Genomic DNA, 20,056 nt, shown 5'->3' on the forward strand with positions numbered 1-20,056 from the left:
GCCTCGGCCCCCAGCCCCGAGCGCTGACCGAGCCCCGGCGCCGCCACCTACCCAGGTACTTGCGGAGTTCGAGCAGCAGGGCCGGGGCCCCGCCGTTGAGCTGGTAGCAGAGCGAGGCCAGGCTGAACAACAACACCGAGGCCAAGCAGAAGCCGTAGTCCCGCAGCGAGCACTTGAGCAGCTTCCTCAGCAGCATCGTCAGCCGCCTCACCCGCACCGATCCACCTCCCATCGGGCTCCGGCACCGGCCGCCCGCCCGCAGCTCATCCACAGCGGCCTCAGGCTCCGGCTGACAGGCTCCAGGATTGACGCTACGCCGCGGCCCCACACAGCGCCCCCTCCCACCCGAACTCCTCCCCGCACAGCGCCCCCTCCCGCCCGGACCACTCCCCGCACAGCGCCCCCCTCCCACCCGGCCCCTTCCCCGCACAGCGCCCCCCTCCCGCACACAGCGCCCCCTCTCCCCACACAGGGACTCCTCCGCACAAAGCGCCACCTCCCCACACAGCGCCCCCTCCCGTCCGGCCCCCTCCCCACACAGCGCCCCCTCCCGCCCGGCACCCTCCCCACACAGCGCCCCCTCCCGCCCGGACTCCTCCACACACAGCGCCCCCCCTCCCCACACAGCGCCCCCCCTCCCAGCCGGACTCCTCCGCACAAAGCGCCCCCTCCCCACACAGCGCCCCCTCCCGTCCGGCCCCCTCCCCACACAGCGCCGCCTCCCGTCCGCACCCCTCCCCACACAGCGCCGCCTCCCGCCCGGACCCCTCCCCACACAGCGCCCCCTCCCCACACAGTGCCCGGACTCCTCCCCACACAGCGCCCCCCTCTCGCCCCAGCCCCTCGCAGCGACTCCTCCCGCCCCGGACGCCTCCCCACACAGCGCCCCCTCCCGCCCGGACCCCTCCCCACACAGCTTCCTCTGCCCACACAGCGCCCCCTCCCCACACAGCGCCCCTCCTGCCCCAGCCCCTCGCAACGACTCCTCCCGCCCCGGACGCCTCCCCACACAGCGCCCCCTCCCGCCCGGACCCCTCCTGACATACCGCCCCATCCCGCCCCGGCCCCTCACACCGCCCCCTACCCCTGAATGCTAAATGGGATAGATTCAGAACAGATCTAGCAGCTCAAAACTGGGCATCCATGAGGCGCTGTGGGCCATCAGCAGCAGCAGCAGAATTGTATTGTACCCAATCTGTAACCTCATTGCTCGGCATATCTCTCACTCTACCATTACCACAAGGTGTGTCGAAGAGCATGCCAGGAGCAGCACCATACATACCTAAAAATGAGGTGCCAACCTGAGGAAGCTGCAACACAGGACTACATGCATGCTAAACAGTGGAGGCAGCATGCTAGAAACAGGGCTAAGCGATCCCATAATCAATGGATCAGATCAAAACTCTGCAGTCCTGCCACATCCAGTCGTGAATGGTGGTGGACCATTAAACTACTAACAGGAGGAGGAGGCTCCATGAATATCCCCATCCTCAATGATAGTAGAGCCCAGCACGTGAGTGCAAAAGACAAGGCTGAAGCATTTGCAACCATCTTTAGCCAGAAGTGCTGAGTGGATGATCCATATCGGCCTACTCCTGAGGTCCCCACCATCACAGAAGCCAGTCGTCAGCCAATTCGATTCACGCCACGTGATAGCAAGAAACAGCTGAGCGCACTGGATACAGCAAAGGCTATGGGCCCCGACAACATCCCGGCTATTGTGCTAAAGACTTGTGCTGCAGAACTAGCCGCGCCTCTAGCCAAGCTGTTCCAGTACAGCTACAACACTGGCATCTATCCGACAATGTGGAAAACTGCCCAAGTATGTCCTGCCCATAAAAAGCAGGACAAATCCAACCCGGCCCATTACCGCCCTATCAGTCTACTTTCAATCATCAGTAAAGTGATGGAAGGTGTCATCGACAGTGCTATCAAGCGGCACTTACTCACCAATAACCTGCTCAGTGATGCCCAGTTTGGGTTCAAAGACCAAGACCACTCAGCTCCCGACCTCATTACAGCCTTGGTCCAAACATGGACAAAGGAGCTAAATTCCAGAGGTGAGGTGAGAGTGACTGCCCTTGAAGTCAATGGGAATCGGAGGGGAAAATGCTGCACTGGCTGGAGTCATACCTAGCACAAAGGAAGATGGTTGTGGTGGTTGAAGGTCAATCCTCACAGTCCCAGGACGTTGCTGCAGGAGTTCCTCAGGGCAGTGTCCTAGGCCCAACCATCTTCAGCTGCTTCATCAATGACCTTTCCTCCAACATACGGTCAGAAATGGGGATGTTTGCTGATGACTGCACAGTGTTCAGTGCCATTCACAACTCCTCAGATAATGAAGCAGTCCATGCCTGCATGCAACAAGACCTGGACGACGTTCAGGCTTGGGCTGATAAGTGGCAGGTAACATTCACGCTACAGAAGTGCCAGGTGTAAGGGGTGGTGTGTGTGGTCAGCTTTGCCTCTGACTCCCTGAGCGGTTCGAATCGCTCCCACTCCCTTGGTTCTAGACCTGGACTTATTTGGGGGTTGTAATGAAATTGCAACAGACAACTGAGTTGGTGAAAAGAACTTGGATTTTATTTGAGACAAGAAAATATACACAACACAATAAATCTTATCACTCTAAAAGGGGGAACACTTCGGAATATGCGAGCGAGAATGACAATAGACAAAAATACCTTACCCCTCCCAATCCCACTATACTAACTAGGTTGAATTCCAGAGGACCAGGAAATGCTCACCAAATGCAGGAATAGTTTGTAGAGTGGGAAAAACTTGCAGATCTTCGGTTTCTTCCAGGTTGGTTTCTTGTTGGTCGCGGTGGCCCAATATTACCTAGTTGTTGGTAATATTGTTGGTTGTTTGTTTCGCGGGGCCCTCGGTTGCTGCGATTCCTTCCGTTCTCCTTCTGTTGTCCCGAGGCTGATGTCTTTCGAATGAGCTGTGCCTTTTTCTGTGTCTGTCCGAACTGTACTGCTGACTTCAATTCACTGACTGCTGTTTCAATTGTCTGCCTGAACGACTGTCTCTGGACTGATCGAACTGATCGAACCCATCGAACGAACTGACTTCTTGTGGAAACAGGTCTTTAGTTTATACTAAACGAAGCCTGCTAATCTTGTTAGATTTTGGGCGGGCTCGTTATTTTTAATAGGTTTTAAAACTTTAACGAGCTTCGGGGATGGCCCACCTAACTTTAATTGGCCTTTAACTGGTTTCGGGATTGCCCTGGAACTAGTTTAAAAATGCAAAACGTTTGTCAATCTCTTTGATTGGTTTTGGACTGTGGTTTGATTGTTGTATCCTGTGGGGCTATGTTCTCTCCTTTGTGTTGCTGGGGACATGTCCTGTTTTTATTCATGTACTTGGCTCTGCGAATTTTTGGCGGGAACAGGTTTCATTGTCTTTATGTAAAGCTGGAGTGGCCTAGGACATTCTCAGACTGTCCAATATCCAAACTCGGGGGCCCACCCCACCTCCCCTGTGTCACAGCCTTTGCAAGCCTGAACATGCCTTTTAAACCAGCCAAATCTTCCCAGGATTTTTATTTTTAAATCCCTTTGGCCCAATAATTCCTTAAAACAGTCCAAAATCTCTTCCTTACACTTAGGAAAAATGTGTAATTTAACTCTTTGAAATCTTCTGTTAGGCCCAACCATATATTTTATCCGTTTTACAGATTTCTTCTGTGATGTTCCAAAATCGTTTTAAAATAAGGTTATCCTTCTGTTTTGGGGTTTTGCAGAAATTTTCGAACCTTACACAGGCAATGACTATCTCCAACAAGCAAGAGTCTAACCACCTCCCATTGACATTCAATGGCATTACCATCGCCGAATTCCCCACCATCAACATCCTGGGGGTCACCATTGACCAGAAACTTAACTGGACCAGCCACATAAATACAGTGGCAACAAGAGCAGGTCAGAGGCTAGGTATTCTGCAGTGAGTGTCTCACCTCCTGACTCTCCAAAGCCTTTCCACCATCTACAAGGCACAAGTAAGGAGTGCGATGGAATACTCTCCACTTGCCTGGATGAGTGCAGCTCCAACAACACTCAAGAAGCTCGATACCATCCAGGACAAAGCAGCCTGCTTGATTGGCTCCCCATCTACTACCTTAAACATTCACTCCCTCCACCACCGACATACCGTGGCTGCAGTGTGTACCATCTACAAGATGCACTGCAGCAACTCACCAAGGCTTCTTTGGCAGTACCTCCCAAACTCGTGACCTCTACCACCTCGAAGGACAAGGGAAGCAGGCGCATAGGAACACCACCACCTCCAAGTTCCCCTCCAAGTCACACACGATCCTGACTTAGAAATATATCGGTAATCCTTCATCGTTGCTGAGTCAAAATCCTGGAACTCCCTACCTAAGCACTGTGGGAATACCTTCACCACACAGACTGCAATGGTTCAAGAAGGTGGCTCACCACCACCTTCTCAAGGGCAATTAGGGATGGGCAATAATTGCTGGCCTTACCAGTGACACCCACATCCCATTAAAAAATTTAAAAGAAATGTACAAGGACACCCAGGTCCCTCTGAATGCAAACATTTCCTCACCATTCAAAAAATATTCTGCTTTTTTGTTTCTGCTACCAAAGTGGATAACTTCACACTTACCCACACTGTATTCCATTTTTCATGTTCTTGCCCAGTCAAAGAACCTGTCTATATTTCTTTGCAGCCTCTTTGCGTCCTCCTCACAGCTCACTTTTCCACCTAACTTTGGTATCATCAGCAAACTTGGATACATTACACTCAGTCCCTTCATCTAAGTCATTAATGTAGATTGTAAATAGCTGAGACCCAAGCACTGATCCTTGCGGTACCCTGCTTGTTACAGCCTGCCAACCTGAAAAAGTCCTGTTTATTCCTACTCTCTGTTTTCTGTCCATTAACCAATCCTCAATCCATGCTAATATGTTACTCCCAATCCCATGAGTCCTAATTTTGTGTAATACAGGAAACTTTGTGATATCTGGCACCGACGGGACCAAGCTGTTGCTGTCCCATCAAAACTGCCGGACAAACCAGCGCTAATGTTGAAACATACGGAACTTTTGAGCTCCATATCTGGCAACAAACCCTGTTGCTTAGCAACAGCTTCTAAACAGTCGGCCGTACCTTGCAAGCATCTCTGTAGTTTAGCAACAGCTTCAGCGAGACCTTGCAGAGCCTGACTGGTGAAAAAAAAGCAACGAAAAGAAAAAAAAACTAACGAAACGGCTCCTGATTTTTGCCGGTGGATCGAGCATTCCGGACAGTTAACCTCCGGATAAACCAAAGTTTCCTGTAACCTCTTGTGTGGCACCTTATCGAATGCTTTTAGAAAATCCAAATACATTACATCCACTGGTTACATTTTCAAAAAACCCAAACAGATTTGTCAAACATGATTTCCCTTTCATAAAACCATGTTGACTCTGCCTAATCATATTACGATTTTCTAAGTGCCCTGTTACCACGTCCCTAATAATAGATTCAGAATTTCGCCTACTACTGATGTCAGGCTAACTGGCCAATAGTTCCCCATTTTTTTCCCTTCCTCCTTTCTTAAATAGCAGGGTTATGTTTGCTACCTTCCAATCCTTGGGGACTGTTCTAGAATCTAAGGAATTCTGGAAGATTAATACCAGCGCATCCACTATCTCTGTAGCTACCTCTTGTAAAACCTTAGGATGTAGGTCGTCAGGTCCAGGGGATTTGTCGTCACTGAGTCCCATTAATTTCTCCAGTACTATGTGTTTACTTATATTGATTTCTTTAAGTTCCTCATTCTCCCTAGACCCTTGGTTCCCCATTAATTCCGGAATGTTTTTTGTGTCTTCTACCGTAAAGAGAGAGACAAAGTATTTGTTTAATGTCTCTGCCATTTCCTTATTGCCCATTGTAATTTTTTCTGCCTCTGCCCCTAATGGGCCCACATTTACTTTCACTAATCTCTTCCTAGTTACATACCTATAGAAACGTTTACAATCTGTTTTTATGTCTCTTGCTAATTTACTCTCATAGTCATTTGCTGCCCGAAAGGGTGGTGGAGGCAGATTCAATCGTGGCTTTCAAAAGGGAATTAGATAGGTAGCTGAAGCAATTTTTTTTGCAGGGCTACGGGGAAAGGGCAGTGGAGTGGGAGTAGCTGAAGTGCTCTTGCAGAGAGCCGGCATGGGCTCGACGGGCCGAATGGTTTCCCTCTGTGCTGTAACCATTCTATAATTCTATGATTAAAACCAGGGGGCATAGATTTAAAGTAATTGGTAGAAGGATTAGAGGGAAGTTGAGGGGAACTTTTTCACCCAGGGGGTGGTGGGGGTGTGGAACTCACAGCCTGAAAGGGTGGTAGAGGTAGAGACCCTCACCACATTTAAAAAGTACTTGGATATGCACTTGAAGTGCCATAACCTACAAGTCTACAGACCAAGAGCTGCAAAGTTGGATTAGGCTGGATGGCTCTTTTTCGGCCGGCACAGACACGATGGGTCGAATGACCTCCTTCTGTGCTGTAAACATTTATGGTGTGGAGATGCTGGAGTTGGACTGGGGTGGACAAATGTAAGAAGTCACACAACACCAGGTTATAGTCCAACAGCTTTATTTGAAATCACAAGCTTTCGGAGCGCTGCTCCTTCGTCAGGTGAAGTGGAGAAATGCATAAAGCCACAGATTATATAGTCAGAGAATAATGTCAGATGATTACAGGTAATCTTGCCAACTGCCATTTATCACACCTCGGCAGAGAGATAATCACAGCAATCAAAGGTGTGAATGGTGTCCAAACAGGTCAGTCAGGAAAACATTACATCAAAGAACAATGAGGTGGGGTCACAAGGGGTCAAATATTGCAGATGCTGGGGTCTGTATGAAAAACAAAAAAAGACAAAAAACATTTTTTTTTGCTGGAAATCACAGCAGGTCCGGCCGCATCTGTGTAGAGAGAACAAGCCAATGTCGACTCGAGTCTGGATGACCCTGCGTCAGATGCGGCCAGACCTGCTGTGATTTCCAGCAAAAAAAAAATGTTTTTTGTCTGTTTTTTTGTTTTTCATACAGACCCCAGCATCTGCAATATTTGACCCCTTGTGACCCCACCTCATTGTTCTTTGATGTAATGTTTTCCTGACTGACCTGTTTGGACACCATTCACACCTTTGATTGCTGTGATTATCTCTCTGCCGAGGTGTGATAAATGGCAGTTGGCAAGATTACCTGTAAACATCTGACATTATTCTCTGACTATATAAGCTGTGTCTTTATGCATTTCTCCACTTCACCTGACGAAGGAGCAGCGCTCCGAAAGCTTGTGATTTCAAATAAAGCTGTTGGACTATAACCTGGTGTTGTGTGACTTCTTACATTTGTAAACATTTATGATTCACAGCGTCTTCTGCAGCACCGGTCCGTCACAGCGCCCTCTGCAGTTCTATCTCTGTCACTGCACCTCGGCCGGCCCTCTCCCCATAGCGCCCTCTGCAGCTCTGTCACGGCGACAACAGCAGGTCCTCCACCAATAGCGCCCTTTGTAGCTCCGTCACAGTGCCTTGGCTGGTCCTCCGATAGTGGCGCCCCCTGCAGCTCCGGCTCCATCGCAATGACCTCTGCAGGTTTGCAGATGATACAAAAATTGGGCGTGTGGTTGATAGTGAGGAAGAAAGCTGTAGACTGCAGGAAGATATCGATAGACTGGTCATGTGGGCAGAAAAGTGGCAAATGGAATTAAATCAATAGAAATGCGAGGTAATGTATTTGGTGAGGGCTAACAAGGCAAGGGAATACACAATAAATGGTCGGATACTGAGAAGTGTAGAGGAAAAGAGGCAGCTTGGAGTGCATGTCCACAGATCCCTGAAGGAGCAGGACAGGTAGATAAGGTGGTTAAGAAGGCATACGGGATGCTTTCTGTTGTGTTTGTACCGCTATACACAACTACATAAAATAATAAAGTAGCAGAGACTGAGAGTAACTTCAAGTGATCTTTACTGGTTAACTGGAACTTCGGCACTGACTATACAAATCGATACGCATCTGTTATATACGCTCGCAACTAAGGATGTACATCCGCAAAACAAAGTAGTCCCTTCAATGTTGTATACATTATACTTCCTCCCCCTTTAGTTTAATAGTATATTAACGCAAAATTTCTATAATTAACATACAGAGCCTGTCTTTACAGTAATCTTTTTGTTTTCTTAAAAGTAACAAAATTCAAATTCCAACATAACATTTTATTTTGTCAACAGCTGTTTTACAAGTCAAGTCTCTGGGGAGGCCTCCTCTGCCTCTCTGGGTAACGTCTCTCCAGACTCTTTTGCTTTGGGGAATGAGACTGTACAGGTACAGGTGCATCAGGTGAGCTATCAGCACAGGTAGAGCTCTCAGCTGTGGATGAGGCTGGTGCTGATGCTGATGAATCAGGAGTGTCTGTTTCCATGTCAGGTGAGTCTGGGCGAGGTATGTAGTGTATGTAACCTGTACTACCTTAAGAGGATACCTTAAGGTGAAGGACTACTTTTAACAGCTCCTGTACATTGTAGTACCGGTAGTGACCACATCGGTATATAAACCCTGTGGAGTAATATGTATCTCAGTTCCCGCTCTGACCCTCAATCACTAAAGACCTGTTTAGTTACTCTCTGTTGTCTGTGTCGTGTTATTCATAATAACTGCACTTGTAAACACAGACTCAACACTGGCGATGAGTCTGATCGAACCTAGCAGCAGTTTTGCATCACCTCCGCCAGTACTGAATCTGGGGTACATTGGAAGGAGGCTGCGTCCTGGAACACGGGCGCCGACCAAGGGCATCCGCCCTCAGCATCCTGCAGAGCGGTGCATCGCAAGGAAGGCCATCGAGAACCGGGCTTGGTTTCCTGGCCACGAAGTCCAGCATAAGGGCTGGCTACAGGTAGTGCGCAACCCTTCTAAGGCAGCGGCGGGTAAGCCCGATCGAGCGGCGCGGGGGAAGACGGCCGAGCTTGTCGGAGGGAGAAGGGGAGGAAAGCATAGAGAGCGGAGAACAAGACCGCAGCCGGTGTCAGGGGCCGGACTGCAATCACGGGGCAGAGACGCGCAGCAGCCAGAAAGGCGCTCCATTGCCACGAGAAGCGCAGAAAGCGGCGTGGCAACAACAACAACAACAACAGCAGCTCAAGGAAGCGCACATACAGGGAAAAACAAGTGCAGGAAGGACCGCTGTGAGGCGTGGGCAGCAGCAAGCGCGGGAAAAGACGCCATCTTGAGCCAGCAGAGAAGAAGATGAGCGCGGGAGCCGCCATCTTAAATAACAAAAAAAAAATAAAAATAATAATATCCGAAGGGAAAGAAGAAACTCAGCTAGGATGCCGAAAACAGGCAACATTACTGCATTCGACAACGATATGGAAGATTGGTCCACTTACGTGGAACGCATCGAAGTTTATTGTAGAGCGAATGAAGTGCCGGATGATAAGAAAGCACTAACCCTATTAAACTTGATGGGTGCGAAGACGTACAGGTTATTGAGGAACCTGATAACCCCAGATAAACCGGTAGAAAAAAGTTTCACGGATATTGTTGCTATCCTGCAGGAGCACCTAAACCCTACACCGCTGCTGATAGCAGAACGATTTAAATTCTACAAGAGGAATCAGCATAAAGATGAGAGTAACGCTGATTACCTTACGGAATTACGCAAGCTATCAAAGCACTGTCAGTTCGGAGCAGGACTGGCAGATTCCCTACGGGACAAATTCATCTGCGGTCTCCTGAGCGAAGGAACCCAGAAAAGGCTACTCTCAGAGAAAGAGTTGACACTGGACAAGGCTTTCAGCGTGGCCGTATCGTACGAAGCAGCAGCACGGGGAGCTGTGGAAATACAGCAAAAGCCACCTGAATTCAGCACCAATGAAATGGCATTGGGTGCAGTAAAGTGCTATCGTTGCGGTAGGACAACGCATGACCAGAACCAGTGCTGGTTCAAAGACAAAGAATGCAGGCAATGTGACAAACTTGGTCACATAGCGAGAGTCTGCCGGTCAGGAAAGAAGACCAACAGCAAAAAGCCACCGCAGGAGAAGTACAAAAAAGTACATAAAGTGTCAGAGAACAGTTCGGGTGAACAGAAGACTGATTCAGACTCCAGCAGCAAGGAACTGGGTTGTCTGAAGATACATAATGTGGGCAACACAGCAGACCACCAAACTATCTGGGTCATGCTCAAGATAGCAGGAGTCCAAGTGAAGATGGAATTGGACACAGGATCGGCCTTAACGGTCATAAATAAGCGAGACTACAAAAGGTTATTCTCGCACAGTCCCCTGAGGGATACGGAGATTGTATTGAAAACATACACGGGGCAAAAAGTAAACCCCAAAGGAAAAATAAAAGTAAACGTGGTCTACAATGGTAAAGAAAGTCAGAAAATGGACTTATATGTGTTACCTGATGGAGGTCCGCCACTACTAGGATGTGAATGGATCCGGAAAATACAACTGGATTGGCATTCCATACGAGCACTGTCAAGGAAATTAATTATCAGACGGAGACTTCGAGGTTCGCTTTAGGAATTTATTACGTGATATCACGGAGAGTCTGCAGCAGTCCCTACTGACCACCAGCGCTCTAAATTACTAATGTACAGCACTCATAGTTATACAGCAAGGTAAACAACTTCAGGTGATTAGCTTACATTACATTTCAACATAAGGTTTCATAGGTTCCATTGTTCTCAAGAAACAGATTAACATGTTCACATTTTATCACCAGATGTCCTAAGCCAAAAGGTCAGCTTGACTTCATTATGGCAGTCAGCAGTTCTTTTAGTTTTAACTAGTTTAGTGTCCTTTGTTCAATTAGTAAAGTGGTCAAGTATCCCAGCATGCCTTAATGTTTAATACGTTTTCTCCCACAATTCCCTCCTTGTTGATCTTTACTGATCAACACTGCTTTACGGCATTGTATTCAGTTAGTTTTCATAGGGAGGATAATATCCCTTTGGGAAAGGACGCATTTTTAGACAATCTTCTTCATCATAGTCATCCTGGTTTGCTCTTTTTCTTTCCTTTCTCTCTAGTACTTTCGTAGCTCTTTTTACAGATGCTACTGATTCTACTGTTTGCGCTAGCAGATATCTCACTCTTATCCACATTATACAAATTAATATAAATAAAACTCCTGTCACTACACAAAATATAACCATCGGGTGAACAAACAATTCCAGCACTGCGGATGCTTTAGGTGACCATCCTTTAAACACATCCTACCAGTGGTGTACCGTCAAATCTGTTATTTGCGTAGCTATTTGAATCAAACCTTGCTCATCATAATCCATCACTGCTTTTAAATGGTGCAGATCTCTTCCTCTTTTCGCTAAGGCTTCTGCTATCTTTTCATTGTTTTTCAAAAATGTCATCAGATTAGCCAAATTAACTGTAGGGGGGGCATTTTCTATCCCCAATACAGTTCTTCTTTGCATTACCGTAGCCCATTTTCCCAACTGATATGTCTTGTTGGTATGTGGGTCAAACACAGTATAAACATCTTTTATGCAAGTGTTTAAAGGGGGCCTTTTCAAAATCCCGTCTACATATATAGGCCAGGCACTGCTAATACACAGATAGTTCTGGCCTATCTCATGCAAGGTAGTATCATTACAAGGTTTCAAATTCCAAATGCATGTACCTCTACTATGTTGCAATGAGCAAGGTTCATATATAGGGGTATGCAATGGGCATACTTTTCCAAACGGCCAATCTTGGCAATCCGGGGCATCGTGGGTCTTATTCCCCTGATCTATCCATTTACCATGAAATTCGGGATACCAAAAGTTTTCTCCAAACAGTTGGGGCAATACCAAGAACTGACACCAGGTTTTGGCTTTTGTCACATTTACCACTTTCATTGTAAAATTACATCCCTTAAGGTCACATTTAGTATATCTTCGATCAGGTTTTACTTCTAGATTATTTCCTTCAAATCCGAAAATTCTCATCCAACTAGGAGCATGTCCTGACATAGCGATTCGCTCTAGCTCAGCCCTCAGTGACTGCTTGGTCATTTCTTTAAACATACATTGAGTCTGATTATTAACTTTCTCTTGTCCCTTTGCAACATTCTCTTGTTCCTTTTCTACCTTATTTACTTGCTTCCAACTCATTGTATCTGATATCCACTGTGTTAACATCACTGCTGTCAGTCCATTGTCCCAAGCATTTCTTAATTTTATAGCATCTCCTGTCAGCCCTCCTACTTGCTGTATTTTATTCTGCAATGTTTCAATATCTATTGCATTAAGAGCTCCCATACCAGTTCCTACTCCTCCCAAGACCGTTGCTAAGTCCCTTCTCCTTCTCCCGATCCTAACTCTCTTATTCAATTTGGCTTGTATATTAGTAATATTACATCCAGTATCTTTTTTATCCTCATATTGTACCTGTACTGTCAAATTTAGAGTATATGGGGAGATCAAGACTGGGGCACAGGTAGAATGCAATCTTTGCAAATGGTCCATAGGACTTTCTATCTGTTTCGTTTTCTTTGCAAAGAATGTTTCCCCATACCAGTGAGGTCTTCCTTCTATAAGAGTTGCATTTACGCATCCGTACGCCTGACCGTCTTTCAAATATATCGGTTGTTCCATGTCTCCGGTTCTTGTGTCATTTTTATACCATTTCCATAATTTAGTATAATTGTTTAGTATGTCAGTGTCATTCTCTATCCTACAACTTATGTTCACTCCTTTTTCCCATTTTATACTTAGAGTTATATTAGATCCTTGGCTAAATACTATTTTATCCATCCCAGATTTCATTTCGAACATCCCACAGGCTTCGCAATTAATCGTCCAATTAGCAATTACACAAATGGTACCATTGTTACAAGTGTAAGTTCCCTGCGATTGGTTACTGTCTCTCGCCTTCCATCCTAACTGGCCTGCCCATTCTGTTTTTTCAGTAGGCAGGATGGTCCAGGCGGCTGTCCTTATTACACATAGGCCGATTATTATTATCTGGTTTAACATATTTCCTGATTTATCCTAGAAATCTTTAAATTATCCTAATTATTGTTATACAGCATTAAATATAAACATATATAGCAATCCAAAAGTAATCAGTCCTTCAATGGAGTGCCAAATTATGGTGGGCACGGATCTTTTCCCGTTTCTGAAGTGGTGTCTGGTGCAGTATGTTTATACTCCACCTCCGGTGTTTCCTCCGGATGATGCAACTTGCACCTTGTAGCGTGTACCCAATCAGGTTTTTCTTTCAATTTGAGAGCTGTTGTAAGCAGCACCAAATATGGTCCTTTCCACCTAGGAGAAAAAGATTCTTTATTTAGCGCTTTCACATAAACTTGATCTCCGGGTTTAAAGGGGTGCATGTTTCCTTCTGTGGGGCGCGTCTGGGCCTGTCTCACTTTCTCATGTATTCTTCCTGCTGTTTCACACATGGCCTGAGCATATTTTAATGATTTTTCATCATTCCAAATTAATGCCACCTTCTCTGGAGTCATGGGTGGGCGTGTGCCTGTTGTCATAGGCCGGCCCATCAAGATCTCATGTGGTGTCAGACCTGTGTTTCTATTTTTCTGATTTCTCAGGGCATACATTACTACTGGCACGGCATCCGACCATTGCAACCCATTTTGCTGGCATACTTTGGTTAGGGCGGCCTTGATTTCCCCATTCACTCTTTCCACTATTCCTGAGGATTGTGGCTGGTAAGGTATGTGCAATTTCCATTGAAATCCAAGGGCTTCAGTTAAGTTTTTTATCAGTTTGCTGGTGAAATGAGTTCCTCTGTCACTGTTTATTCCCATAGGTATTCCAAATCTAGGTATTATTTCTTTTAGCAGAATGCTTACTACTGTTCTGGCATCATCCCTCCTAGTGGGGTATGCCTCTACCCATCTGGAGAACATATCTACTATTACCAGTATGTACTTAAATCCTTTTACTGCGGGCATATGTACAAAATCTATCTGTAGATTCTCAAAGGGCAGCTCTGGTTGGGGTAGGTGATCAAAATTTGCAGGCGATTTCCCTCTATTGTTCTGCTGACATACTAAACACGTTCTGGCAACTTTTTCAATTGTTACCGTTATTCCTGGTGCATACCATTGTTGGGACAATGCATGTGCCATCCCTCCTTTGCCCATGTGAGCCTGTCCATGTGCCAGGCGAGACAGGGGCAAAAACAAGCTTCGTGGGCAAACCACTCGGCCATTAGGATGCATCCATATATCATGATCTTGATAGCAACCTGCCTTACTCCAAGTACGTTTTTCTTGGACTGTTGCCTGACTTTGGGCCTGTCGTAGTAGATCAGCATCAATGCTACTAGGAAGTTCTGGAGGAAAGTTACTAACGGTATTTTTGGCGGCTTGAAGCTGTGGGGCCTGCCTCAGTGCGACCTCTTTAGCCGCACTATCAGCAAACCTATTTCCACACGAGACTTCATCACCTGCCATGGTGTGGGCCTCACATTTTAGTACTGCAATTTTACTTGGCAACTGAATAGCCTCCAACAAATTTAACACCATTTGCGCATGCTTAATAGATTTTCCTGAGGATGTAATAAAACCTCTGTTTTTCCATAATTGTCCAAAATCATGCACTACCCCAAATGCATAACAGGAGTCAGTATAGATATTGACGCTTTGATCTTTAGCCAAAATACAGGCTCTGGTTAATGCATTTAGTTCAGCTGCTTGTGCAGATGTGCCAGGTGGCAACGCATAAGCTTCCAATAATTCATGAGGAGTCACCACCGCATAACCTGCTAATAGTTGATCATCACTGGGTCGATGCGAAGAACCATCCGTGAAGAGGATCAAGTCAGGATTATCAATAGGATCACTTAGCAAATCTGGCCTGGGTGTAGTGGTGGCTTCAACAGTTAACAAGCAGTCGTGTTCTGGTTCACCTGGGTATTCTGTTGGTATTGGCACAAAGGTCGCCGGGTTGACAGCTGGTGATCGCTGGTAGGTATAATTAGAGTGTGACAAGAGGATTATCTCATACCCAGTCCTTCTTGCCACCGTAAAGTGCTGAGTAGCTGCCGAATTTAATAATAGCAGCACTGCGTGGGGAACAATTACCACACAAGGGTGATCAAGCACAATAGGGATGGATTTTTCTACTATTGTGGCGGTTGCAGCAACGGCTCGTAAGCAGGCTGGCATGCCTCTCACTACGGCTGGTAAGGCTACAGAGTAATATACTACAGGCCTTTTTCCTCCCCCATGTTCTTGTGCCAGTACTCCTGTTGCAAAGCCTTCTCTTTCATTGACGTATAACTGAAAAGGCTTATTATACTTAGGTAGTCCTAACGCGGGAGCACTGACCATAGCTTTTTTAAGATCACTGAATGCCTTATCTCGTTCTGGCGTCCATTCGACTATGGGGGGCTCTGTCTGCAGCGTAGCTGATCGTAAGACTGCATCCATTTCTCTGTAGTCATATATCCATTGTCTACAATAACCCACCATTCCCAGAAACGACAAAATGTCCTTCTTTGTTCGCGGGATCAGCACTTTATCCACTGCTCTTATTCTTTCCAGTCCCAATCTTCGCTGTCCATACTCCAACTGAAAACCCAAATACTGGACGGATGTTTGGCAAAACTGCAACTTCTCGGAGGACACCCTGTGTCCCCTGCTAGCCAGATGCTGGTGCAATTTTATAGTATCTTCTTGGCAGTCTGGCCCCGTTCGGGAGTCAACCAAAAGGTCATCTGCGTATTGGATTAAGGTGGACTGATCCGATAACTGACATTCCTCCAAGTCATTTTTAACCGCTGCCGCATACACTGCAGGACTTTCAGTATACCCCTGGGGCAACCTGGTCCAGGTATATTGCTGATTTTTATAAGTAAAGACAAACAGATATTGACTGTCCTTATGCAGTGGTATGGAGAAGAAAGCAGAACACAAATCGATAACCGAAAAGGTAGTTGCATCAGCTGGTATAGAGGAGAGGATGATGTTGGTATCTGGCACCAAGGGAGCAATGGGAATGACTATTTTATTGATCGCCCGGAGATCTTGCACAAAATGCCAGTCATTTGGCCTTCCTACTTTCGGGATGGGCAAAATAGGAGTATTGCAGGGGCTCTGTGTTTTGACTAAAACCCCTTGCTGCAGTAAAGAATGTATTACTGCTGCTATTCCTTCCTCGGCCTCTGGGGCCAGGCGGTACTGCTTTAGACAGGGCAAAACAGCATTCTTCTGTAGCTGGACCCTATGTTCAGGTGCCGAATGCATCTTTCCCACATGATTCTTGTGCTTTGCCCATAATTCAGAAGGTACTTTAGTCAATGCCCATGGTAACAATTGCGGATTTTCCTTAGGGGGCTGCTGTCTTTCAAAAATAGAATCCCATTCTTTTCTTAACCAGCGAATTTTTCCCTCTGTTTCATTAAAGAATTCTATCTCCACCTTTCCAGCTTGAATTGGCAACGTGATGGAATAGACTGGCTTGTGGTGTTGTATTCTTTTTATCATCTCCCCCACTTCCTTTGCCTTAGCCGGGGCTCTGACTGCTATAGTCAGGTGGGGTTCGGATGTGTGATGCATCCTAAATCTTTCTTTTTGTTCGTGTGTAAGGTGAACCAACATTCCCAGGCCTTTATCTCCAAAGAATAAATAAGGTGAAATCTGCAGCAATTCTGGCTGGTTTAGGTATAAGCAAACCAATTCTTGATAATTGGGTGTTTCTTTATGCGTGTACCATGCCGTACAATGGGTCCGTTTCTTTTCTCTACTGGTTTCAATTAGATATTGTAAATACTGCCCCTGAGGATCTTCCAATTCCTGCAAGGCTTGGTATACATTTTTTACCAATTGGCCATAAGGATTGCTATTCAGCTGCCAGCAGTACAAAATGGGGGCTCCTTCTACTTGCTTTTCCTCTATCATTAAATTCATTAGCTGATGAGTTTGTATTTGAGGCAGTTCCATGAACATGCCGTCTCGAGTGCAGTATATAACTGCTCCCAATTTACATAAAGCCTGTCTTCCCAACATAGGGAGAGGGGCGGTCTGAGAAATTATGAGGGTGTCTGTGACGGATTGCCCGTGCACTTGAATTTCGGTAGGTTTGGAGAGGGGTTCTAACATAGGGATACCGGCTACTCCCATGCTTACAACGTTAAATTGACTGGCGGGTATACCCACGGAGGGGGGTACAGAGGACATTGTTGCACCGGTATCGACTAGAAGGTCCAAATGGCTATTTCCTATTTTAACTGTAGCCATAGGCTGTTCTCTCATGGATTTGGACAATCTGATCACAGCCGCCTGTACCACCGCTTCTCCGTGGCACCCCTATGCGGATGGCTTAGGGTTACTGAAAGAAAAGGAAGTTCCTTCTGCCCCTGGAGCTGGATACCCTCCTTGTTGGGCGTATCCCTGCTGTGGCCTTGGGGGGCATCGGCAATCTCTAGCCCAATGTCCTCTTTTCCCACAGTTCCTACATTCATCCTGTGATCTATCTCTCATTTGCCATTGTCCTCTTCCCCTTCCTCTGCCTCTACCATAACCTCCTCTTCCTGCAAATCCTCTTCTATTCTGTTGGAAATATTGCCCCGCTGTTTTTGGCTTTTGCTCTTTCGACTGAGTAAAGAGTCCCTCCCTATCCATATTTACCAGAGCAGTAACTACGTCCACCCAGGGCTGAGTCTGCCAATTTAGATTAATCATTTTAAAGGCTTGAGCTTGAAAGGGTAACATGCAGTTTAGCAGTGTTTGTACTGCCAAAGGTCCATTGTCTGCTAACGGAACTCCCGCATGTTCCTCCCACTTGTTTTTAAATCGAGCTACAAAATCAGGAATTGTCTCCTCCTTTCTTTGCAGACATCGAGTAACTTCTCCTATGTCACTATGCTTCTTGGCTCCTCTCATTATAGCCTCTTTACCTCTATGTTCTAACCAGTGAGCAAAAGACTCCCTGGTCCAGTTGTACATCATCTTGTCGCCAATCTCCATTTTCTCCCGGGGGAACAGCAAATCCGTTCCTTAGGGTCGATCATGAGGACCCATACGCACATTTTAGCAGCATTAGCACATCCCCAGGAAGAGGGCTGTAAATGGTACATATTTGTTCTAGCCAATTATGAAAGGCTAGAAGGGGTCTGGTGCCTCGGCTATCATAGCTCTAGCTTCCGCTGGGGACCATGGTTTTAACACTGCCACCTCTCCTATCATGACTCGAGGAAGTTGATGGGTAGTAGTGTCAGGTTGTGTTTGTGACCTAGTTGTAGGTCCGTTACGTGAGGGTAGGTCCTGTACATTACTACCAGGCAGTGCAGCAGCTCCTGCTCCGAGTGCCTCTGCTGGAGGAGGAGGTTCAATTACGGGTTCATCTGCGGGTGGGGGTGGATTGTATGGAGGCGGCGCCGGAAATCGTGCCGGTTGCTGTCTTAGAGCAGCCGCTATCATTAGTAAATTATTTAACTCTTCCCCCATCTCAACCGGATCTCCCGCTGGGGTTCAGGGATACATTCCCACAACAGGAGCCTTAGGCAGCACCTCTTCCTTTTTCTGACTAGCCTCTGCCTCTTCCTGTTTCCCCTTCTTCTTTGGCGGTTGGTGTCTTTTTGCTACTTCCATCCACCTAGCAAAGCACCATAACATATAGGGGGTGTCCCACTCAAGATCCCCTCCTTCATTTCTAGTAATTTCTTCCCATTCTTTTATTAAAGGTATTTTAAAACTTCCCCCATAAGGCCAATCTCCACCCGACCATCCATACAGATCACTACTAAAAGTTACCGCATACCGATCGTCTCCTGTTTCTTTTATTACAGTATCGGCTGGCGAACCCGGTGGAACGATGGGATCTCCTACCTTTTTTCGATGTTGCACGAGCTTTTTTATTCTGTCATTCGTTCTTTTACATATCTTGATTTTACCATTTGCAGCCTCCTGTTTTACCTTGCCTCGGGCTCCTTTCTTGGCAGGCTCGGACGAATCCGCTCGACTGCCGTTATTTCCCATCTTCTCCCTACTCCTGTAACTTAGTTTTAAACTTACTGGTTATACAACCGCGGGTTATTTTATATACACAAAATACAATGAGCGCTCACCGGTTTTTCCGTCCGCGAGTCTCGAAGTCAACCCTTTATTCTCTTTGTAGCTACTTAATTCGGTGCCATAGTCTTTTCTCTCTTCTCAGCAGTCTTGCCTCAGCCTGACGGGCTTCTTGGCTCAGCATGAGTCACCGGCCGGATAACTAGGCAACCGCGCGCCGTCCCCCTTTCAGCTGGGACGCGCTAGGTGCTCTCCCCCTTTCAGCTGGGAGGCACCGGGCACTTTCCTTTTATTTTTAGGAGAGTCCCTTTTTAAATTTCCTTTGTCTAATTGGAGCCTAAGCGGGCCAAGTGATATACAAGGTCGATGCTATACCCAACTTAGACCTTCTTAGTTCTTTTGGATCCCGTTGTTAGGGATCCTGCCTGACTACGCCAAATTCTGTCGAGGAAATTAACTATCAGACGGAGACTTCGAGGTTCGCTTTAGGAATTTATTACGTGATATCACGGAGAGTCTGCAGCAGTCCCTACTGCCCACCAGCACTCTAAATTACTAATGTACAGCACTCACAGTTATACAGCAAGGTAAACAACTTCAGGTGATTAGCTTACATTACATTTCAACATAAGGTTTCATAGGTTCCATTGTTCTCAAGAAACAGATTAACATGTTCACATTTTATCACCAGATGTCCTAAGCCAAAAGGTCAGCTTGACTTCATTATGGCAGTCAGCAGTTCTTTTAGTTTTAACTAGTTTAGTGTCCTTTGTTCAATTAGTAAAGTGGTCAAGTATCCCAGCATGCCTTAATGTTTAATACGTTTTCTCCCACAAGCACTGACTGTGGATGCCAGTAAGGAGGACGACGTCAAACCTGGACGACTGTCCAAAATCTTAGACGATGCTAAGGAGGTGTTCCAACAGGAACTTGGGACACTGAAAGGAATTACTGCAACCATCAAGGTTGAAGAAAATGCAAGCCCAAAATTTTTCAAAGCCAGACCGGTGCCTTATGCAATACGACCTGCTGTGGAAGC

At 46.5% G+C, this 20,056-nt stretch overlaps 2 protein-coding genes across 7 annotated transcripts in view; both read right to left on the reverse strand.

The window, feature by feature from the left end:
* The window catches only part of LOC147121521 (uronyl 2-sulfotransferase-like), a 122,444-nt gene extending 122,122 nt beyond the window's left edge, over window positions 1-322 (reverse strand). For all 6 annotated transcript variants that reach the window (XM_085981844.1, XM_085981849.1, XM_085981843.1 and 3 more), the window contains exon 1: window positions 52-322. In XM_085981844.1, the coding sequence (XP_085837970.1) occupies window positions 52-232 (181 nt within the window). In that variant the 5' untranslated portion in view covers window positions 233-322. The remainder of the gene's footprint in view (window positions 1-51) is intronic.
* A 10,293-nt stretch (window positions 323-10,615) lies between these two features.
* Window positions 10,616-13,089, reverse strand: LOC147121522 (uncharacterized). Its single transcript, XM_085981850.1, has one exon. The coding sequence runs from the start codon at window positions 13,007-13,009 to the stop codon at window positions 11,249-11,251; it is 1,761 nt and encodes a 586-aa protein (XP_085837976.1). The 5' UTR covers window positions 13,010-13,089; the 3' UTR covers window positions 10,616-11,248.
* Between the last annotated feature and the right edge of the window lie 6,967 nt (window positions 13,090-20,056).

This window comes from Somniosus microcephalus, chromosome 3 (assembly GCF_052327205.1).
Source record: "Somniosus microcephalus isolate GS21.2 chromosome 3, FLI_Smic_1.0, whole genome shotgun sequence".
Lineage (NCBI taxonomy): Eukaryota > Metazoa > Chordata > Chondrichthyes > Squaliformes > Somniosidae > Somniosus > Somniosus microcephalus.